The sequence below is a fragment of the Apodemus sylvaticus genome, chromosome 14, assembly GCF_947179515.1.
Source record: "Apodemus sylvaticus chromosome 14, mApoSyl1.1, whole genome shotgun sequence".
Classification (NCBI taxonomy): Eukaryota; Metazoa; Chordata; class Mammalia; order Rodentia; family Muridae; genus Apodemus; species Apodemus sylvaticus.
Window position 1 is genome coordinate 69,090,315 of NC_067485.1, and position 22,138 is coordinate 69,112,452.

The 22,138-nt window shown below is 40.3% G+C and overlaps 1 protein-coding gene across 1 annotated transcript in view; it reads left to right on the forward strand.

Annotated features, from left to right (window-relative positions):
* Itga8 (integrin subunit alpha 8) overlaps nt 1-22,138 on the forward strand; it is a 197,443-nt gene that overhangs the window by 123,526 nt on the left and 51,779 nt on the right. The window contains exons 22-24 of the mRNA XM_052156913.1: nt 4,882-4,961; nt 9,450-9,530; nt 18,224-18,329. Coding sequence (XP_052012873.1) covers nt 4,882-4,961; nt 9,450-9,530; nt 18,224-18,329 — 267 coding nt within the window. The remainder of the gene's footprint in view (nt 1-4,881; nt 4,962-9,449; nt 9,531-18,223; nt 18,330-22,138) is intronic.

Genomic DNA, 22,138 nt, shown 5'->3' on the forward strand with positions numbered 1-22,138 from the left:
AGTCCTTACTGATCTCGGACTAATTGGATTTTACAGAGGAGTAGTGGAAAACTCACCAATTAGCACTCAGCAGACAGCAGCTACAGCAGATTGGGCAGGAAATTGCCGGCATGGAGGGATTTAGCATTTTAACCTACATGGGGTGATTATGGCGGGTCAGATACACAAACTGATCTTGGCTTTCACACACTTTCTCTGTAGCCTACACAATTACATCTAATGTTCACAGTAAGGCAACAGCAACATTTGCACCTGGGGATTTTTGACTTATATTCTTTTCTTTTAATTCTAGTAGATTTTTAAACTACAATGCTGTTTTAAGAGCTTTGAAATAAGCTACATAGGAGGGCTAAGGATGGAGCTCCCTTGGTAGAATGCCAACCTAGCACACACAAAGTCCTTGACCCCAGGACCGAGTAAGCCAACCCCAGGAGTGAGGCCTGGAAGGCCAGAACTCAAGAGCAGGCAGAAAGAGGAGAATTGATTCGAGATCTTCCTCCAAGCTACAGTGAGTTCAGGGCCAGCCTGTGCTGTATGACACTCGTCCAAAGTTGGGGAGGGGTAATTTTAAAATATATTAGCAAAGAAAACTCTTCCAGTATGCCTTCCATATGAACATGACAGTATTTTCATGTTTAAAATAGTCCTAGTCTGGTTTGTGAATGATCTTTACTAGGCAAGGTTTGAAAAGGAGCTAGAGAGAGGCCCCGGAAATAAGAGTGTTCAATGCTTTCTTCCCGGGGATTAGAGTTCAGTTTCCAGCACCCGTGTGGGGTAGCCCACAACCTACTGATAATTCTAGCTCCAGAGGGCCCAACCCCCCTCTTCTCGTCTCCATGGCCTTCTTTGTCATCTGCACACCTGGGACACACACACACACACACACACACACACACAAATCAACCAATCAATCACATTTTAAATAAATATATTTGAAAATTAATAAAAAGGATCGTAACAATGAAAGAAAAATCAGCCAGTTAATGATCTCAGAATAATTTGCAGGCAGAGAAGTTACTTTCTCCACCTACAGTTTGAGTATCAAAGAGCAACACCTCATAATAAATACAGCAGTAGCAGCAATTTCGAGGTCAGGGAACAGATTCTGAAATCTGAAAAAAAAAATCACACAATTAAACCACAATACAGAGAACTTAACACGATCCTCCACTTAAAATTAGGTGTTTCTGTCATCAGTGAAATTGCCTGTTTGCAAAGAATTTTGTGAGAATTTATGATGTGTGAGAACTCTTCCCTGGCCGTCTCTAAACAGTGATGCCCCCTGGCTATCCTTCAAAGGGAGCTCTGGGGTCACTGTAACTTATCCTGGGCTTCCCTGAGGGGGTCCAGAGTCTTACATTTCAAAGATGCTGATAAGTCTTCTGGCAAATAAATCTTTTATCCCAGTGTTTCACAAACGTAACTGAGTATTTGCAACATTTTCTTCAATACGTCTCCCCAACTTATACTTCAGGACAGTGAGTACATCAAATAATAGTGTTTCCTCTTTGCATTATTGCATTGCTGTGATCTTGAGTATTTAAAAAATGTAATTAGCTGCAATACTATAAACTTACTTCTTCTATAAAAAAATTAATTAATTAAAAAAATTTAATACAAGTCAAATTCCCGTAACAGATTCCCGGTTGTTCCCATGGATTGAATGTCTTCTGTGTTCCAAGCTCAGCACCAGAGAATAACTACTTTAATGTTATCTTACTGCATTTCACCTATTTTTCTAGACAAGGACACTTTGGCCTGGAAAAGTCAAACACATTGCCCGAAGTCACACAGATGATGAAAGGCAGAAACAGGATTCCAACCAGGCCTGACCACAAAGGCCGTGTTCTATCTGGTCTGCAATGCTGTGAGAAGAACTTGAGTAAAGCTAATGAGAAGCAGATGGGATGTTTACAAAGGAGATATGAAAGATAGGCTGAGCACCGCCCCCATTAGCATCCTCTTAGTTAGAAACTAGCAACCCCCCATTAGCATCCTCTTAGTTAGAAACTAGCAACCCCTCTTGCTGGTTTTCAACGAAATAAACCCAACCAGTTAATGAGAGATAAAAATATTTACCTAAAAGACAAGAAGAAACCAGTTTGGCATGAGGGTATCGACATCAGGATCCACAATCCACAGACGTGGTCACTGCTCAGTATTGAGAGTATTAAATCTAGACTGCAGATGGTCTAAAATCACCAATAACTACGACTAAAGGTGGACTAAAAGCTGCCGGCCAGTGCAGTGCTGAGAAAAGGGGTGTAAATAGCAGAACAGTCTGACCCATGGAAGTGTTTATGTGAGAGGCCATCAATCCGTTTCACCAGCAAATAATCTCGAGAAGGCAGGGAAGTAAACTGTTTAGGTTCATTTATCTCTGGGTCCCTAGTAGAAGAAACCTAAGAGGTTTCTTATCTTGCCCTTCAGTGCCCTCAAACACATCTAATTTTATTGCTTTCTGTTTTGTTATTAAACATGTTGATTCACTTGTGTCTTCCTTTTGTACTTTGAAAACATGCTCTGGCTATGGAGTGGAGCGAATCACAGATGGAAATGCAGGCCTGGTATTTAAAACAAAAGTACACATAAGTAAATCACCAGGAATATTTATCCCAGGCCTAATATTTTGAAAACATTTTCCAAAGGCAAAAAAAAAGTGTCTTTGACCTTAATTTAATCTTGTCAACTCAGTAATCAGAAGTCTGACTTAAAATTTTTAAAGGGAAAAGCTGGTCACATGTAGCTGTCATGGTGATACAAAATAGTTACTATATACTAATAAGGTTCATAACTTGTAAATTTCTCTAAAAAAAATAGCAAGACAGATGGGTTCAAAGCTTTTCAGTTAATATATGTGATTTCTAAAAATATTCTATTTTATTTGCGCACGTGTGTGTGTGTGTGTGTGTGTGTGTGTATAAGATTATATGCCCACATCTGTGGAACTGCCCACGGAGGCCAGAGGGGAAGGAGCAGCAAGGGTCCTGAAACATTGAGCTATGGTGGCTCAGCCCTGCTGTGACAATTACACACAGGGACTTGCCATGCCTTACTTTGTCATCACCTTATAAGGATTGTTCTGTCACCAGGACCAACTTCAGGTAGCCTTCATCAGGATATTGGGGACTTCCATGACTGCACGTGTAAACAAGGACTCTCATTCCTGCAACAATTTTTATCACACCGTTCTTGGTTACTTAGAGAATGTGCCTGGAGAGATAATATGAAAATACATCTATTCCTGTGCAGCAAGACGTTCGATATTAGCAACATTGTAAGGCTGTAGGAAAAGAAAATAGTTATGGAGACCGAGGATGAGGAAGGGAAATATACCTGTCTCAGGTCATTCATAACATCAGCTAATTTGTTACTCTTCTTACCCTGGGGAGTTTCTAGAAACTCTTCAAGTAGAAAAAGCAAGACAAAATAAAAACAAAAATTTTCCAAAGAAGAGAGAAGAACACATTCAGACGTGTTACAGAAAATCATTTGAAAAAGTAATTCTTGATGAGGCATAAACTATTAACATATGCCTTATAATCAAGACTCACTCAGCGAGGCACTTTGGGACAAGCCTGAAACCAAGTGCTAAGGAGACAGACAGGATGGTCCCTGGGGCTCTGGTTCTGTGAGAGTTCCTGTCACAGTAAAACAGAAAGATGCAGTGGAGAACAACAGAAAGACATCCAATATCAATCTCTGGGTTCCACATATACATGCACATCCATCTACACACACACACACACACACACACACACACACACACATACAAGATGCTAGTGCACATCAGGTAGAGACCCTGGGGAGGAGGATTTATAACAGATTGTTGTAGGTCATTGCTGCTGCTTCTCAGTAACTTTGCTTTGTTGCTGGCTTGACGCTCACCGTGCAGTTGCTGTGAGGACTGTTCCTGGAATCTGCCTCACAGGGACTGAAATCCCAGCTCTGTCATTTATGTGTTCTGTAGCAGGAGCAGAGTCTTCAGTCACTCTGATCCTCAGTTAGCTATTGGATTGGAGGATGTCAACATGACCATCCCTGCCTAACAGAGACTGTGATTTCCTGAGATAAGGCAAACAGGACTCAGAACAATCCTTGGGTGAGCAGGTAGCAGGTAGCGTCATCATATATACACACAGTATCCACTGTATATATGTTAGTTTCCTCAACCAGATTCCCCATGGGCTTTCTTCTCTCCATTTAAATGAGGAAGGAATTTAAATGAATCTATTTTCAGAATACAAATATACTAAGAGCAGTTTTTACAATTTGGACAATAAAGGAGAACAAAGAACCTCACACAACCATTACCCCAACCTGACTATAGAATATTCTCCTAGAATATTTTCTTATACTTGACTCCCACTGCTTTCAAACATGCAGTAATTTTGCTTATGTGGACTTCCCAAACTATAGCTAACATGCATGACACGCAGAACACTGTACACTTAATTCTTCCTAGAGCATCATTAGAAGCATCGCCCACTTTATTGCCTTGATGCCACAGGTGTGATCTCTACAACTACACCAGCAGCTATCAAGCATAAGCATTACAACTCGCTAAATCTTATATTTTGTATTGTTAGAATTTTTCATCAGGAAGGAAACAGAAGAGAGGTTAGGAGGGAGGAAGGGAGGGAAGGAGGGAGAGAGGGAGAGAGGGAGAGAGGGGGGTCTCAGGGCATACTTCTTCGTATCTCCCAGATATCCAGAATAGGAGATAAAGGCTATGGTGGTGGTGGTGGTGGTGGTGGTGGTGGTGGTGGTGGTGGTGGTGGTGATGGGAACAGGGGTTACTAAGGAGAAACTGCCACACTGTGTGTGGGGTCCTCCTGTGAATACCTTTGTGTCCTATGTGTGTTGTTTTTTTGTTTCTAGTTTTCTCTGGGCCTCCGATTTGCCGTTCCTCGTCTTGAGAGAACAAACACAAGCATTGGCTTCGATCTCCAAATCAGAAGGTTAGACTTCTACACTTGCTCTCTGTTGACATCACTCGCTCTCGGATGAAGAGATGCATGGTGGCCAAGGGCCTGCACATTAAAACTCCTCCTAAAATGAGAATCTACACTTTCCCAGACCCATTCTTATTCGCAATTCTCAATTATTTCAGCCTTTTATTTTTGGTATTGTGAATTTTTGAAAGAGATGAAATAATATCATAGGTCAGGGTGTCAAATCGCCCGCTTTTTGTCTTGATCAGCTCCCCAGTCCTGCTGACTCCCCTCCACTTCTCCTCCCTCCAGATACAGGGCCATTGTGCTGTGCTGTGCAGGGCTGTACTATCCTGTACTATATACAAGAAAGTACTGAACCCACTCTTACCATATGCAGTCAGCAGCCAGTCAACGGCTAATCCCTGGGGCAAAATCTGAACAACAACAAAAAGATACATCTTGCAAGTGAAATCTATAATTTCCTAAACGTCCAAAAGGGGCAGAGTCTAAGGATGGACTGAGTGGTTGTTCTGTGGTAGGCCAAGGTGACATAGCCCTGTTTGAGGACTGGGTCATTCTCTAGCAACCTTGAACCATGCAGACAGATGCTCATGGGTGGCCTATACAGATATCTGGCCACGACTCTGCCTTTCCTTGTCTAGTCTGTTATTTCATGGCTAGCGGTATTTGATGAACAGAAGGACCTAGAGAGAAATCAAGCAGCCAGGCTGGGATTTCCCAGATATGACTTTAGTGCAGTGCATGTAATGGTCCTAGACTCATTAAAAGAAAAGGAAATAGATACAATGTGACATAATTAATACATAAAATATATAATGTGGTATAATTGTCTTTTATGTGAGCCATTCGTGATTGAAAAATATAAATCTGACTAACAAGATGTTCTGTCAAAGGGACCTTTCTACTTTTTTTAGTCAAACATTTACAAAGCTTTAAAGACATTGCTATAGATGTCACATGGTACTTTCCATAATATTGTCCATCTTGCCTAGTATATGGAGCCCTTGTTGTAACCATAGGAATAGCTGTAAACTTGGTGTCTATTACTTGGTTCTCAAATACTCTGTAATTTACCTTAACATTTTACAAGACGAAGGGATATTAGAGAGTGATAGATTTTGTGATAATTACTCTGCATGGCAAATTACTTTCTTACAACAATGAAAGCTACATCCATGTAAGGCTTGAGAGGAACCTTAGGATAAGAATGTAACCAATTAGATCTAAATGTGTTAGCACTTCCCTTCCCTGTCCCCATTCAAAGCCTGATGCAGCTTTCTAGGAAAAGAAGTCTTCTAGCTGGTTCAGATGTTCATTTCTCACATAATTGGCTCTTTCTTGGGTGTACGTGGTTTTCTGGTGACTTCTAGACCTTTACATTTTTTACCTATATTAATGATGGAGTCTGATTCTCTTGTCATAATTCTTTATTCTATTCAAAGATTATTAAACCAATTCTTCACATCCACCAAAATAAGTATTTCCCCAAATGTTCACATGGTCCCCAATTTTTCAATTTTTAAAATCCTGTGAGTGTGTATTACTAAGCTTTAAGAGAGGAAATCTTAAAGTAAAGACACTGATATCACCTTAGACAGAGCCTGAAGCTTCTATTTCTTCCCATCAATGTTGACGTCATTGATCCTTCATGGGCATAAAGCCTGTGTCACTTGGGGAAAGATGTTTCTCTTATAAAAACACATAGGCCTCATCTAGGAAGACTATCCAGGACTAAGATACAGCATAAACTCATTGCTTCCCTCTCAGATTTTAGATAATAGAACTGATGCAAACTGTTGTTTACCAAAGAGACAAGAGGTCCTATATAATGTCCTAAGTGGGCATCCCCAGAATCCTTCATGCAGACCATAGTTTAAAAAATGAATCCATCAATGAAGGATTGAATCTGGTGGAATCAGAAATGACCAAATAATCAACCTTCACATTTTTCTAAGAAAAAAAAAAAAAAAAAAGTCATAATGATATCCCATTTCTGCTTAGGACAATGGCAACTATTTTAAAAATTATAAAAACGAATGAAAATACCCTTGGATATTCATCAGGGATCAAATTCCCAAAAGTATCTGAGAAGAATTTGAGGACAGCTGCATACAAAAGTACTAAAGCATCTGAAAGGTGTTTATCTCTATGCTTTGCTGGCTAACTCCAAAGATGTAAGAACTCACTGAAGTCACTTTGTATTCAAGTTAAATGTGTTCAAACAAAAAAAAAATAAATCAAATGCCCCACAGCCTATACTCTACCATGACTGGTAACCACAATCCACAATAAAATGCCTGTTTCTATATATTAAAGTCAGGAGATAAGTTGGCTTCATATATTAATATACTTAAAATATTTCCTGTTGCCAAATAAGGACGTTAAATGGTCTCTCAAAGCCCTGGATCTGTATGGGGAGATCCCTCTCCACTCTGAACAGCAGGACACAGTTATAAATGCATGCGTGCCTGCGCACGCACGCGCAGGCACACGCACGCGCACACACACACACACACACACACACACACATATCCGTGTGTGCCAGCGTGCCTTTGTAAACATTGTCAAGGTTGCGTTCTCAGCAAAGGCTAAATGAGATGTTTGCATGTAGCTATGGTATTAGTGAAGGAAGTTTCCTTCCTGGGAAGAGGTCCAGGAAGCACCTGAGTTATATATGAAGTCAGATCCTTCCTTACCAGGAGACTTCATCAACACTGAGAAGATACAAAGCACTAGCATCCTGTGAAGGAGCAGCCTCATCGAGCAACCAAGGACCGCCCTGTGTCAGCCATTGCTCTTACTGAATTTCAAAGGAGATGGCTCAACAGATGAAGTTACCTGTTGCCAAGTCTAATGGTCCAGCTCAATTCCCCAGGACCTACATAGGTGTACAGGAGAGAACCAGCTCCTACAGGGATGCTCTGAGCTCCACCTGTGTGCTGTAGCACCTGTACTCTCAGATACACCTACGCTAAGGAAGAATGAATAGATGTAATTAAAAATCCCAGGTCTCTCACAGTCTCATGCAGTTCAAAGACAATTTTCAGCAGCTGAATTTTTTTTTTTACACACTTTCTTTTAAAAGGGAAAATTAAGCAGCCCCATCCCCCCAGATGCAGTGATAATGAAATAAGATGATCAGAACTGGGCTTTAATCTTTGGTGTGGAAGTCCCTGTAGACTCCATTACAATCTTAGTAGCGGTGAATCTCCTGCAGGAAACAGGCTGGACATCTGCCTGTTTACACCTCTCACTAATGTTTTCAGACTTTAAGTGGCCTTAGCAGTAAATACAAGCAATCAGGACTTTGCAAAGACACTCCTGATTGAAAAGCAGGATCTTATCCAACGTACCCTGACCTGGGAAAGCATCAGAAGACTGATGGGAATCTACCGTGTCTCCATTTTGACAGTGAGAACTTGCCCAGTGGATCCCAGCGCTGCTCATGAGGGCCACAGAGGAGACTTTCTGTTCTTACAAACCAGACTACAAACACCACGGACAGTGGTTGTTGCATCGCTGAGTGGCTTTGATGAAGGCGCAAACGTTTGGGCATGCCGTTGGGTGGTGACTGTATCCAAGGCCCAAGCACTGCTTGAGACTCTTGGTAGTTCTATTTAATTTTCTTTCCAGCCACAACTACTTAATCTGTATACTTTTTACAAAGTCCAATTTCATAATTGATGAATTAATGATATTTGCTTGAGAAAAAGCAGCAAATTTAAAATTTTCTGCCACATACAAAGAAGAATTATGAAACTCACATCCTCTGTCTTAAGAGTCTTGATGCATTGCACAAGCACCCACGTCCTCTGAACTGCCTGGTTATGCAATACCCAGATTTCCTGTGCCTTTCTGTGCCATAGCTGAGTTTCTCATCCACTCCCTGTTCCTTGTCATGGACAGCCTATAAGTATGTGATGACTTCAAACACATTTCATATATTAATATTAACTTATATATAATAAAACACATTTTAAATTAATATTAACTTAAGGAGGAAACCATAAGGAAGATAAAATTCTGATAAAACAACATATGGTGTGATGCGTTTTAGAGCCAGCCCCAAAAGCTTTCTGGATTCTATGCTGCCCTGGATCACGCATGCCAGGTCTCCATTTTATTAGCATGAAAAATCTAGAGTTGACTGTGCTGTTGTTTCCTATCTGAAGAGCACTGAGCATTATATGACAAGAGGCAAAAGAATTTGTCTTAGGTAGAAGCTGGAAACACAAACTCAACTCAGTGCCCTTTGGTTTATTCTAACGTGTTGGCTGCTTTCCATCTCTGTTGTGCTTCCAAATGAGAGTTTCTATAGATCCTAAAAGCTCTTCATCTCCCTGGACAAATGGTTATGATTCTGTAGGATAAATCCCATCGTTTTTTTCCCCAAGTGATACATTTAGAAATGTGGTTTGCTCTTGTGATATACAGTGTGACCCTCACGATTGTGAGAATGTATAGTGAAATTATGTCATCTCTTTGTTTCAGCTCCAACAAGGACAATCCCGACAGCAATTTCGTGAGTGTGCAAATCAACATCACTGCTGTTGCTCAGGTCGAAATCAGGGGGTAAGTGGTAAATCGTTAAGTTTAGTGTTGTATGTTAGGCATAGGATGAAGTACGATGCAGAACTACACGCAAGATTCATGTTAGGGGAATTGACTGCCTTTACCGTTTTCTAATGAGCATTAGCCCATCAGCAAGCAGATTAAACCTTGTATTAAGTCTAAGGACTTCAAGAGGTCATTTAATTACCCAGACCAAGACTTCAGTAACTGAACTAGAAATACGCTAATGAGAAGCTAGATAGATCGATGATAGATAGATACATACATACATACATACATACATACATACATACATACATGTATGATGGTCTGGAAAAAAACCCTCACTTTCCCTATAATTATTTTAACATGATGGCCATTTAAATCCACCCTGTGTCACTTACTAAACTTCTAACATGGATGTGAGGGCCAATGGCTCTGCATTCTGTACCCTGCTCTTTCCATCCATCCTACTCCTTGAAGAAGGGGCCAAGAAGCGGGGGGAGGAGGAAGAAGGTGAAGGGAAGTCTTTGAATTACTTCCAGCTGGGAAACCTTGCCTGATGAAGGAAGTTGGACTCTATAAGTTGTTACCTTACACAAATGCATGTTTTATTGTTTTTGTAATTCTGCTTTCTGCAGATCAATCACTTAGCTAAACATGTCAAGTAGTCTTTTAAACCAAATTATCCTTGGACTCCAGAGTCCTGCCTGCCTTGCTCACAGGTCTGGACCGGTACTCACTCCTCCAGGATGATAATTGTAGATCTCGGCCTGCAGAGCCATTTCACAGTGCTGACACCCTCAACAAGTCAGGGGATTGTAACCTAGGGGTTAAAGGCCACACACCTAGAAAACACTGAATGCTAAAATGGAAATACAGGCAATCAGTCTCCAGAGCTCATCCCTGGGGATGGTGGTCATAGCCCTCCTGTGGATGATCTTTTGAACCTTATTCTGTGACCTTATTAGTGTATATTTCTGCGGCTATTGATCCACATGAATGCTTTTGAGATTTGCCAGTGTTAAGCACCTGTGCTTATAGTTTACCGACTTTATCGACACAAGAGGGGTATGTTGTAAAATTCTGCCATGGCCCATCCAATTCTATGAACATGTGGAGCTTGCCCCAGATCCAATTTTAAGAACTTTTTCATGTGCCTCTTCTGGTACAATGTGGAAGCATTTTAATAAGACGTATGTGAAGGACTGCTATTTCAAGATCAGACTGTGTGTGTGTGTGTGTGTGTGTGTGTGTGTGTGTGTGTGTGTGTGTGTACTTACTTTAGTGACTGATATCAAATTATTTTTTAAAAAAATCAACTGTAGAAGTTCTCTGGTAGAATTTTTGGGGTTGCTTATGTATATATTATTATTATTATTATTATTATTATTATTATTATTATTATTTTACGAAATCCCATTCCAGAACTGGGTGGAAATTTCCACTGTACTGTCTTCCCAACTAGTTCTCAGGCTGGTCCAGTTTTAAATGCTAAGCCTGTTGCCTAGGAGGAGTGGTAGTGTGTCTGTCTGAAGACTTAACTTACTGACTCCTAGTTGCTAAGTGAAATTGAGGTTTTTTTTTTTTTACATTTTTAATTTTATTCTCCCTATCAAGGGAAATTTTGCATTCATTTTTATACATATTACTATGCAAACAATTGACTTTTCTTACTAAGATGGGAATTTTTAAACACTTATCTTATGTGGAGTACTGCAGAGCTCTACACTTTTAAAACTCAGTTCTCCCCAGCATGTGGGACAAAAGTCAGATCGTCAGGTACCTTGACCTGCTAGCTGCCTCCTAGAGATGTGTTTATGACTACGAATGTAGACATTAGACTATCAGTCAGACACGTACAGATCTTCTCATAGTTTATTGGGTGTCCGTTTTGTTTTGAAAGTCAGGTTTGAGAGGTAAATTATACGTCGTAAAATTGACACTTTGGGGAGACCAGTTTGTAAATTTACAATACCATGAGAAAATTGAAAATAATCATTTATTTGGGCTCCTTTGTAGTCAGCCCTTACTCTGTACTCTGGCGTCTTGGTCTAGTTTCTGTCGTGATACTTTTGCCTTTCCCAGAATATCACAGAGGGAACTCATTCAGAATGAGGATTGCTTCTTCTAATTAGCATAAAGGATCTGAGAAAGAGCCATGATATATATATATATATCAGTAGTCTGTTTCCTGTTACAGCTGAGAAGTATTTCCTTGTATGAACACCCAGTGAATGATTCATCCACCATTTGGTGACTGTATAGGTTGTCTCCATGTGTCCCATTCCTGACAGCATTGAGATATACACACACAAACACACACACACACACACAGACACACACACAAATATATATATATATATATATATATATATATATATATTCTAGCATAATAAATGTGGTTTTTAGAGTCCATTTGCTTAATGATTGTTTGGCTTGCATCTCTTCCCTGGCATGGCATCCCTTGCCACTAGTCCCATCTTTTTCATGAAGTATCTATTTCAGTCTTTCATCCACTCATTATGGGATTGTTTGTCTTGATAGTGAATTATAAAATTCCCCCCATGTCCTGGTAGGAAATTATAAAATTTCTGACCTGGCCTTGAAATAACTTCTCTCAGTGTGAGGCACAGAGCTCTATGGCTTTCTTAACAATGTTGTTGAAAGAATGAAACTCTAGTAACAGATTTTCTTTAATGGTTTGTATTCTTTGTCTGGGTAATAGTTGTCTCACTATTGCTCTAAGGCAGAACAAGTTTCTCCTTTTCCTTCTCCAGTGTTAGGTTGCAGAGTAGGACCTATCACTTCTCAGTATTGATAGGTAACAGTGTGCAGAGCAGCACTAGCTATGCCCCAAGCCTCAGGGATAAAGTTTTATTGGTCCTTTGTAGAGGGGCATTTGTTGATTGCCTGGCCACCTAGGTGATTTTCATCTCCAAGTTAACTAAAATGATATGACTAACACTTCCATCTAAATGTCACTGTTGGTCTTTCTGGTTTGGACAACCTCACAGTAAGCCTTTTTATTGGAATTTCTACTGTGTCACAAAGGCTCACACAACCCTTGTCACTTTGGGCATCAATAAAATTATATCTTCCAAAGTATCCTGCAGAAAATGAGGACAAAGGCCACACCTCTTCTTGGACAAAGTTAAATGTCCTTATTTTGTTTTTTCCTCTCTTATAACAAGGACCAGGCTCACTAGTCAAAGACTGGATAGACATGGTACAAAGAGACATCATGCAGTCTTTCACGTTTAGTCTGACGTTGACTTTACAGTTTTCATAGCCATTTTCTCTCAAGTTCTGTCTGTTCCCTTTGACATTCTGTTCATCTTCTTTTTGCTTGAGAACTGCTAGAATGAATGACTCTGCATTGAGTTCTGTCAGATGCTTCTTCTATGCCTATGAAGATGATTAAATGGTTATGTCTTCGTCTCCATAGGTCCATGAACACTGGAAACTGATTCATTTTTGTTTTGAAAGTTTAAATTAAATTTGTTTTCTGGAGATACTCTATGATTGAACTTTCTGGAATTGAGCTGGGGACCTTCACGTTTATGCTCATGAGAAGTATTGGTCTATGGTCTTCTTACAGTATCCTTTTTCTTTCTTACATATTCGGGTAGACTAGACTCATTCAATATATTAGGAGCATTCCTCCAACCAAGTGTTGGTAACTACTGAGCATCTCTCCAGCCTCAGTCCCTGCACATGAGCGTTCTTCTTCCCAACAGGATTTATCCAGACTCTTGCTCTACTTCTCCAACCCTGACCTTCAGAAGGCGCCATATGCCTGCTGAAATGTGTGCCTAACCATCATCCCCTATCTTCTCTTGCCTCCCTCCTGCTGAGAGCTTGGGTTTCTTGTTCTTGGCTCCCACTTGGACTCCTCTCCTCCACGGGAGCAGGAGGTCCTGATTTCAGGGGAGCCTGGGTAGCTCTCCTGCCCCTCTCTTGGCTCAGACATATGTTCAGCCTCTGACGTCTTGCTGAACAAGAGGCTGAGCCATCCTCTTCCATTACTGCCTTGTTGTGGGGAGCGAAGAGGGGGGTGGCTGCTCTAGCAGTACTTGGCCCACTTCCCCACTTCCCTCCCTGTTCCTTTTTCTTTTCATTCTTGTTTGTTTTGTGCTTTTTTGTATTCTTTTTCCTAGGTTCTCTCTCTCTCTCTCTCTCATTATATCTAGAAATTCTATCTTTGGTGATTTTTTTCCTTGCATAAATATTAGCACCATATATTTTTCTGTATTAATGACTTTATTAAGGGCTTGGGTTGAGATGGTTCAGTCACTAAAGTGTTTGCAGTGTCAACATGACAACCTAAGTTCCAGTCCCTAGTTCCTACTCTAGAAAGCAACTATGATGTCCATCATTGTAATCTTAGAACTGTGGAGGTAGGAGCAGGAGGATCACTGGGGCTTGTGGGACAGTCTTTTCCAATAGGTGAGTTCCAGTGTCACTCAGAGACATGTCTCAGAAACTACACTAGAGAAGAACCACTGGGATACACACACACACACACACACACACACATACACAAGAACACATATCAAGCATGTACCACACATATGCACACACAGGAACAAATATACAAGTAAGCACCACACATATACACACACAGAAGCACATATACAAGTATAGAACAGATATGCACACACAGGAAACACACACAGGAACACATACAGAAGCATACAGCACACACACAGGAACACATACACAAGCATGCACCACACACATGCACACACAGGAACACATACTCAAGCACACACCATACACACACATACATATGCATTCTTTCTCTCTCTCTCTCTCTCTCTCTCTCTCTCTCTCTCTCTCTCTCTCTCTCCTGTGCTATATTGGGTTTCTAACTTTGTGATTTCTTCTCTGATTCATCTGACTCAAGGGAAATGACTCATTTGGAGCCCGGGGATGTAAGGGGTTGGAGTAGCTTTATTTTTGTTGAGTTTTAATTTCATCCCCTTGCCTGTTTCTCAGAGAGAAGAGCTACTGCCTTAAGATCTCAGGGAAGAAGAGACAGCGCTAATGTTGCCGTCTCCTCTGTATTCTCGGCCATGCCACTCGCATTCATGAGCCCATCTCACTCTCTGCTTCTCTCACAGCTTTGTCCTTATTTGCTTATCTGAGTTCGGTTTGATGTGTTTGTTGTATTGGTTTTCCTCGGTGCTGGGGATTGAACCTAGGACCTCAGTCATGCTAAGTAATTCTGCCATACAGCCATCCCCTTAATTTCTTTTTCTTTCCAGGCAGAATTCACTAGGTTTCCAAGGTGGGCCTTAAACTCACTCTGTAACCTTTGAACTTCTAATCCTGCTGCCTCACTCTCTTGATTAGTTAGTTATAGGCCTGTGAATGGCTGGGATTACAGACCTGTGCCACCAAGTGCCCTGCAGTTTATTTTAGTTTTGCTAACCGGAAGTTATAGGAACCAAACCGAGCATGGTAATATATGCTTTAATTCCAGCACTCAGAAGGCAGAGGCAGATGGATCTCTGAGTTCATGACCAGTCTGATCCGCAGAGCTTGTTCCAGGACAGCCAAAACCATGCAGAGAAACCTTGTCTCCTAAAACCAATAATAATAAATAGTAATATAATAATAATAGTAATAATAATAGTAAATAACAACAATATATGTGAGCTGGGTTATAATTCTAAACTTAAATTGTTATGTAAATGAATATAAATTGGGGAAAAGGTTTTCGTACTCAATAATGTATAAACGAGTCAAGGCAGCTGAAGGGCTGATGGTGACTGTCTTCATCCTCACACGGTCACTTTGTGGGATTAATGTTTTCACATGTATTTCTGCCATCAGTTGCAGTAAACAGGGAAATTTCTATTCATTGTTGCTAGCAATCCAAACAACCAGTTAGCACTGGGTTTCTCATGTGGATGTTTTAGTTGCTACATGAATGTCCAATACTTGACTATAGTTTATTCTCCAACAGTGTAAAAGTTCTTTCTGGCCATATCACATAGCAAAATTCTTTCCTCTGGTTATTCTTTTAAAACGTTGGTTCCAATATTTAATTCTTCAAGGAACAAATGGTCACTGTGTTGAAGAGCTTCTGTGTTCAGCCTTTAGGAAAATCTAACTTTCTTTTGGCCAATGGTGTTTATTCTTAGCTACTTTATCATGCACTATGTTAAGCCCAGTTTTATTCCTTGTTGCTTTTATAGTTTTAAAAATAATCTTAAGGAGAGTTTCTTGAGTGGTAAAAGTACTTACAACTGTTCTGTTTGATTCGGTCCTATGTGCATCAACATTGAGTCAATTGGTATTTACCAGGATAAAGGATCAGGATCAAGATAAAGGATTGATTTAGCATGGATCTGCATTAGGTAAACATGGCCATCAGTATAAAAAAACACATATATTGAGTTCATGAAGAATTACTGAAATATGCAGCCTTTTAAAAATAATCCAGTGCAATAGGCTGTATTAAGAGCCGAAGCAGAGCTCACAAGATAGCTCGCCAAGTAATACTTTCTGCCAAATCTGAGAACCCAAGGATTATACTCAGAACCAAAACCAAAATAGTAGAAGTGCTGACTCACACAAGATGCCCTGGCAAACACACACACACACACACACACACACACACAAAATCTTAAGGTTTCTATTGCTGTGAAGAAACACCATGACCACAGAAACTCTTATAAAGGAAAACATTTGAGGCTGGCTTACAGTTCAGAGATTTAGTCCATTGTTGTCATACTGGGAATCATGGCAGTATGCAGGCAGACATGATTCTGGAGAAGGAGCTGAGAGTTCTACATCTTGATCCAAAGGGAACAGGAAGAGAGCGTGACACTGGGCCTGGCTTGAGCATCTGAAACCTCAAAGGCCACCCTAGTGACACACTTCTTCCAACAGGACCACACCTACTTCAATAAATCCACACCTTCTAATAGTCCTCTCCTATGAGGCTGTGGGAGCCATTTTCATTCACAACACACACACACATACACACACACACACACACACATACACACACACATACACACACACACACACACACACACACACACACACCAAATGATAAAAGAAAAAATTTAAAAGAGGAAAAAATCATTAATAACATAGGCCTCTATAGAATGCTGTCCACTGCTGGTAGGGTCAACATTACTTAAGACAACAATTTTTTTTTATTTTTGCTATTTGGGATTAATAGAAATTCAAAACAGGGTCTCTTATTTTTTTTCAAATATCATATAGCCAAATCTTTAGTTTTGAAGTTCCTAACAGCAAACACACTTCAATTTATCAAAACTCTTTTACTTTATCTCAGAAAAAAAAATTCCCCAGAAAATGAAAACTTAAGTTTACACAGAAACTTGTATATAAATGCTTATAGAAATTCATTTAAACTTTAACAACCTGAATGGTTTTCAATGAGTCCATGGTAAACAAACCATACCATAGATTATTCAACAACAAAGAGAAATGGGCACTTAATAGATGGAACAGTCTAGAAGGGGGGGGGGGAAACAGAGTTGCTACAGGCTGCAGTAATTACTGAACATTCTTAAAGCAGCATTTTAAACCCACATAAGGATACATTCTGTGGAAATTAATTTTAGCGAGATGTTGAGGGATTCTTTTACAATAATAAATTTCTAGAAAGTCGTAAGGAAAGTTTTCACATTCTAGTGTGGGGGCTGGGGAGTGGCTTGGGGTAAGGGCTGTGTAAGAACGAGGAGCTAGCTTCGCTTGGGTCCTCACAGCGCATGGGAAAAGCTGTGTGTGCCTGTGCCAGCCACTGGAGCCCCAGCACAGAATACCAGAAACTGGGACTCCAGAGGCTTGCAGCGTGGCCAGCCCAGCATAACCAAAGCAGAGACTGCAAAGTTCCGCGGGCTGTGCTGTCTCAAACATCAGGCGCAGAAGGGACTGAAGAGTGCATCTCAGCACCAAGATCTGTCCTCCACTTCCTCCAGGAGACAGGACTACATATGGAAACATGTGTATGCATGAACATGCCACACATATGTCTATGTGTTCTCTGCAAATGTCAAGTAAATTTCATACTTAGATGATGGCAACACTTAGCTACACCTCTCTTGCCCCTTGAGCTTTCTAGAGAACAATTCTATGCCTTGGTCATACTTGACCCTTTCCGGGTTCGATTCTGGCTCTGATCCCTGCAGTAACAAGAAGCGAAGGAAGCTAAAAAGAAGGAACACAGACAGCGTAGCTACTGTTCTATGCAGACAGCTTTACACAGAAACTACTTCTTCCCAACTGGATGTTGAATAGAACTCACGAGATCCTAGGTGTATTTTTACACCAACACACAACACAGAGGTACATACATATATTTACAAAGAATAAAAAAAAGCAGGCTTTATGAATGCACCTAGAGTGTATGTGCATTGAATTGTTCGTGTCCACTCAAGAATGCGCTCTGCTCTGCCCCCTAGTGTCTAAGATGTGCAAGGCCATAAAACAGTGCCTGTAGAGCAAACCAGTTATTAAAAACACTCAGTGCTTCTGAGACTCCACTCTGTCATTTCACCCAGCCTTACTGTCAATGTCTTACCCTGTATTGTATATATCTTCAGATAACTACAGTTTGCTTCCACTCAAACCTGTGTAATATATGAAACCAGTTGCAAATATTAATATGCAACAAAGACATCCTCAGTGGCTCTCATCAGTAATTAACCTCATATTCCATATTGCAGAGTGTCCCACCCTCCGCAGATTGTTCTGCCCGTCCACAACTGGGAACCAAAAGAGGAGCCACGCAAAGAGGAGGAAGTTGGTCCTTTGGTCGAGCATATTTATGAGGTATCCACTTCTTTTTTAAATTGTTATATGATTCATTTATCATTGAGAGTTTCACCTGCATATAGGTCTGTGCACCTTATGTGTACCTAGTGCCTGTGGAGGCTGCCAGGGGGCATCTGATCCTCTGGAACTGGAGTTACAGATGATTATAAACTGCCTCATGGGTGCCGCGAACTGAACTCAGAGCCTCTGGAAGGGTAACCAATACTCTTAACTCATGAATCATCTATTCAGCTCAAGGTAGTACATCATATTAATTTTTTTGAGATTCTATTCAAATACTCTTAATTTTTTGAGATTTATTCAAATATTCTTTACTAATAAGAACTTCATAGAACATCAGGTCCAACTTTGTAACTTGTGCTATTATAGTACCATTTTGCCATGGCTGCCATGGGTGCCCAGCTAAAAAACCATAGTCACAGATACTTAGTCCTCAGGGGTAAGAGTGACAGTCTTCTTTTATTAAATTATATTTTAAAAATAGTTTGTCTGTTCCCTACATAGTATTTGGACAACCTATGCATTTAAAAAAAAAAGCTAGCTACTTTGGTTGTATTTATTCCTTTTCTTTTCTTATCACATTTTAGATACATTAAACTTAAGTATTTACAAACTAAAATAGTGTGCATAAGGTGCTATTCAAATACTTTTTGGATGAATGATTCGTTACTGTATCAAAATATAGAAATAATTTATGAGGAAGAACATGTTAGCATAATTATACCTTTTACTTGGGTAAGTGAAATAGGAAATGAATAATTTATCCTGAGCTCTGAGATGGTCCACAGATTGGTAAACTGTCTTCAGAGGCAAACAGCAAACCACAGAAAGAGTCCAATGTCCAATGCAGAGTGTTAGCCTGTTAACAGTGGAATGATTTATTGACATGTTACCTAAAATATTTAAACTTTTAATGGAAAAAATAAGCATATAATCAAGGCTTAATTTAGTGGTTATTTAGGTTTATCTTTAAAGTCAATGCCATCTGCCCTGAAGCAATTCATTTTCAGGGAACCCAGCATGGATTTTTAAAAAAATGAAGTTCCAAGAGACTTTCTGATTAGGATCCTTCTCCATTCGTTATCTATTAACACATGGTTTGGAGTGGGACTTACTCTTTCTTGCTTCTTTTCTTTCTTCTTTCTTTCTATCTCTTTTTAACTGAAAATCGATTTTATATATGTATATATATATATAATATACGTATATATATATATATATAAAATATTGTGATTATGGTCCCCCCACCTCCTCCCAGTTCCTTCCAGTTTCCCACACACCAATATCCACACCCTTTATTTCTCTCTCATTAAGATACTATGAACAGGCATTTAAAAATAATAAATTAGGTTAAGAAACCAAACAAGAAAACAGAAGAAAAGGAGCCAAAGGAAATCTCATGAAAACATACAGCGGCAGAGACATGTATACATTTGTACAAGCAGAAAACCCATAAAAACACAAACCCAGAAACCATAATATACACACAATGGACCTTTAATGGAAACAAACAGAAGCCCTGACAAATTATAAGACAAACTTCAAAATCCCGTTGAGTTATTGTGTGTTACCCATCTACTGCCAGGCATGGGATCCGACCTTAAGAGTGTTTCCTACACCCAGTGAGATGCCATTGGAGAAAGCTGCGGTTTATTTGCAAGTGGTTATCTATTGGAGATAGCTTCTGGGTTGGGGATGGGGGCTTGTGTCCAGTTCTTCTCTCAGCACTGGGGTCTCACCTGGCAAAGACCCAGGCAGGGCAGTGCACGCTGCCACAGTCTCTGTGGGCTCATATGTGTGTTGACTCTGCTGTGTCAGAAGCTCTCGTTCCCTTAGTGCCCTCCATTACCCCCTGGCTCTTTTAACTCAGCCTCCTCTTTCCCAGAGTTCCCTGAGCCTTGAAGGAGGTGGAACTGATGGAGATGAGCATCCCATTTAGAATCGAGTGTTCCAAGGTGTCTTGCTCTGCATGTTGTCTGCCTGTGGTCTCTGTTTGTTCCTGTCTAGTGCAGGAGGGAGCTTCTCTGACAAAGGCTGAGCAAGGCACTGATCTGTGAGTGTAGCAGAGTGTCATTCAAAGTCATTCTGTTTCTGGATATGACTTTCATCTCATGTGACAAGGATGCCTTAGTTACCTTTTTGCTGTAATAAAGTACACTATCATCAGTGACTAAAGGGATGCTTTATTTTAGCTTATAGTTCCATAGGAATACAGTTCATCATAGCAGGAAAGACATTGCAGCAGGAGGGGAGGAGACTGTGGTGGAAACAGAAGGCTAGCTAGTCAGTCACATTGCATCTCTACTCAGGGGTCAGACGGAAATGCACGTATGCCTGCATGGCCAGCCCACCTTCTCCATTTTTGACAGTACAAGTGACTAGTGCCACCTACAATTGAAAAAGAGCATTCTAAATCAATACAAGCCCAAGATAATCCCCTAGAGGCCTGTGTCTCAGGTCAATTTAGGTACTGTAACATTTACAGTTAACCCCAGCCATCACCAAGGGTCACAAAGAGCTCCTCCTGGGTTAGTAATAAAGACATCCCCAAATGAGCTGTCCATCTACAGGGAAGAAGTGATAACTCCTGAGCTGTGTTGGCATGAAGATTCCCTTCATCTGTATGTTCAGAAGCCCCAGCCTGAGCTTATGCTCTTGCAACAACAAAGAGACAGCCTAGTCCCAGCACAACTCAGGTCAAGACCTTCACAGGGAAGACAGTGAGTGGTCAGAGCATGTACTAAGCCCCGTGAGCCAAGTTCTTCTCAAGAATGGTAAAACTTCTGAGTTTGGAAAAAATTGTTCAGATTCAATCATCCATGCACAACTTTGCTTCTAGGATTAGTATAAAGTAGTCACTAGGATGCTAAAACAAAACAAAACAAAACGCTCTTCCTAAGGATGTCAGTGTTTCTCACCACCTGCTGTCAAAAATTCTATGTAATATTTTCTTGCTTTAGTATTTTAAAAAGAGGACTAGTTTAATTACCTCTTCTTTTAAAGTGAAAACAGTTTCAAACATTCAAGAGAAAGACGTGTGTATGCTCTCTGACCTAGAAATTGCAATTCTAAGATGTTGTATGAAATAAAGAATTAGACAAGTGTATGAAATGGAAAATGTATCCACAGAGGTGTTGCCTGCTCTACTGCTTGTGGCAGAAGGAAAGTCATGTAAAATCTATCAATAATTTTGATGTATTAAATGTCTCATGCTTTGCAAGCTGAAAAAAAAACTAATACACCAAATTCTCTTACATACCAATCTCATCAACCTCAAGTCTCATAGTACACTGTCATTGGGTACCATACTCCTTTAATGATGTGAATTAAACAGGCCATTGAGTAGCAAAAACAGAAAATTTGTTGCTTTATAGATTATAATCATTGTCAGAACTGAGGGGGGACAAAGATCTCTACCACTCTTGAAAATAATCTGTAGACTCGCAATACTTTCCTCTGTGCTTACTGTTTGGGGGATGTGGTCTGTGTCCTCTGAATGGAAGTCACATGTTTAAAATGCTCATCTTCATGAGGTGTGGACTTCCTTTCCTTGGGACCTGCTAATGTAACTGGTCAGCTTGCTCCAGGAGTCCCAGCTTTGAAACACACACTCGAAGAGAACTGTAGGGTACACAGGCTGTCTTTGGTGCTTGATGGACGGCCATTTTCCCAGAGGGTGAAAGAGAGTGCCTTACAGATGGTTGCAATTGACAAGCCAGTAGTCAGGCGGGAGGCAAATTCCAATGTAAAGAGAGGATCGCTACATTTTGGAAGTGTATAATTAAAATAACATTTCTAGTGCTACC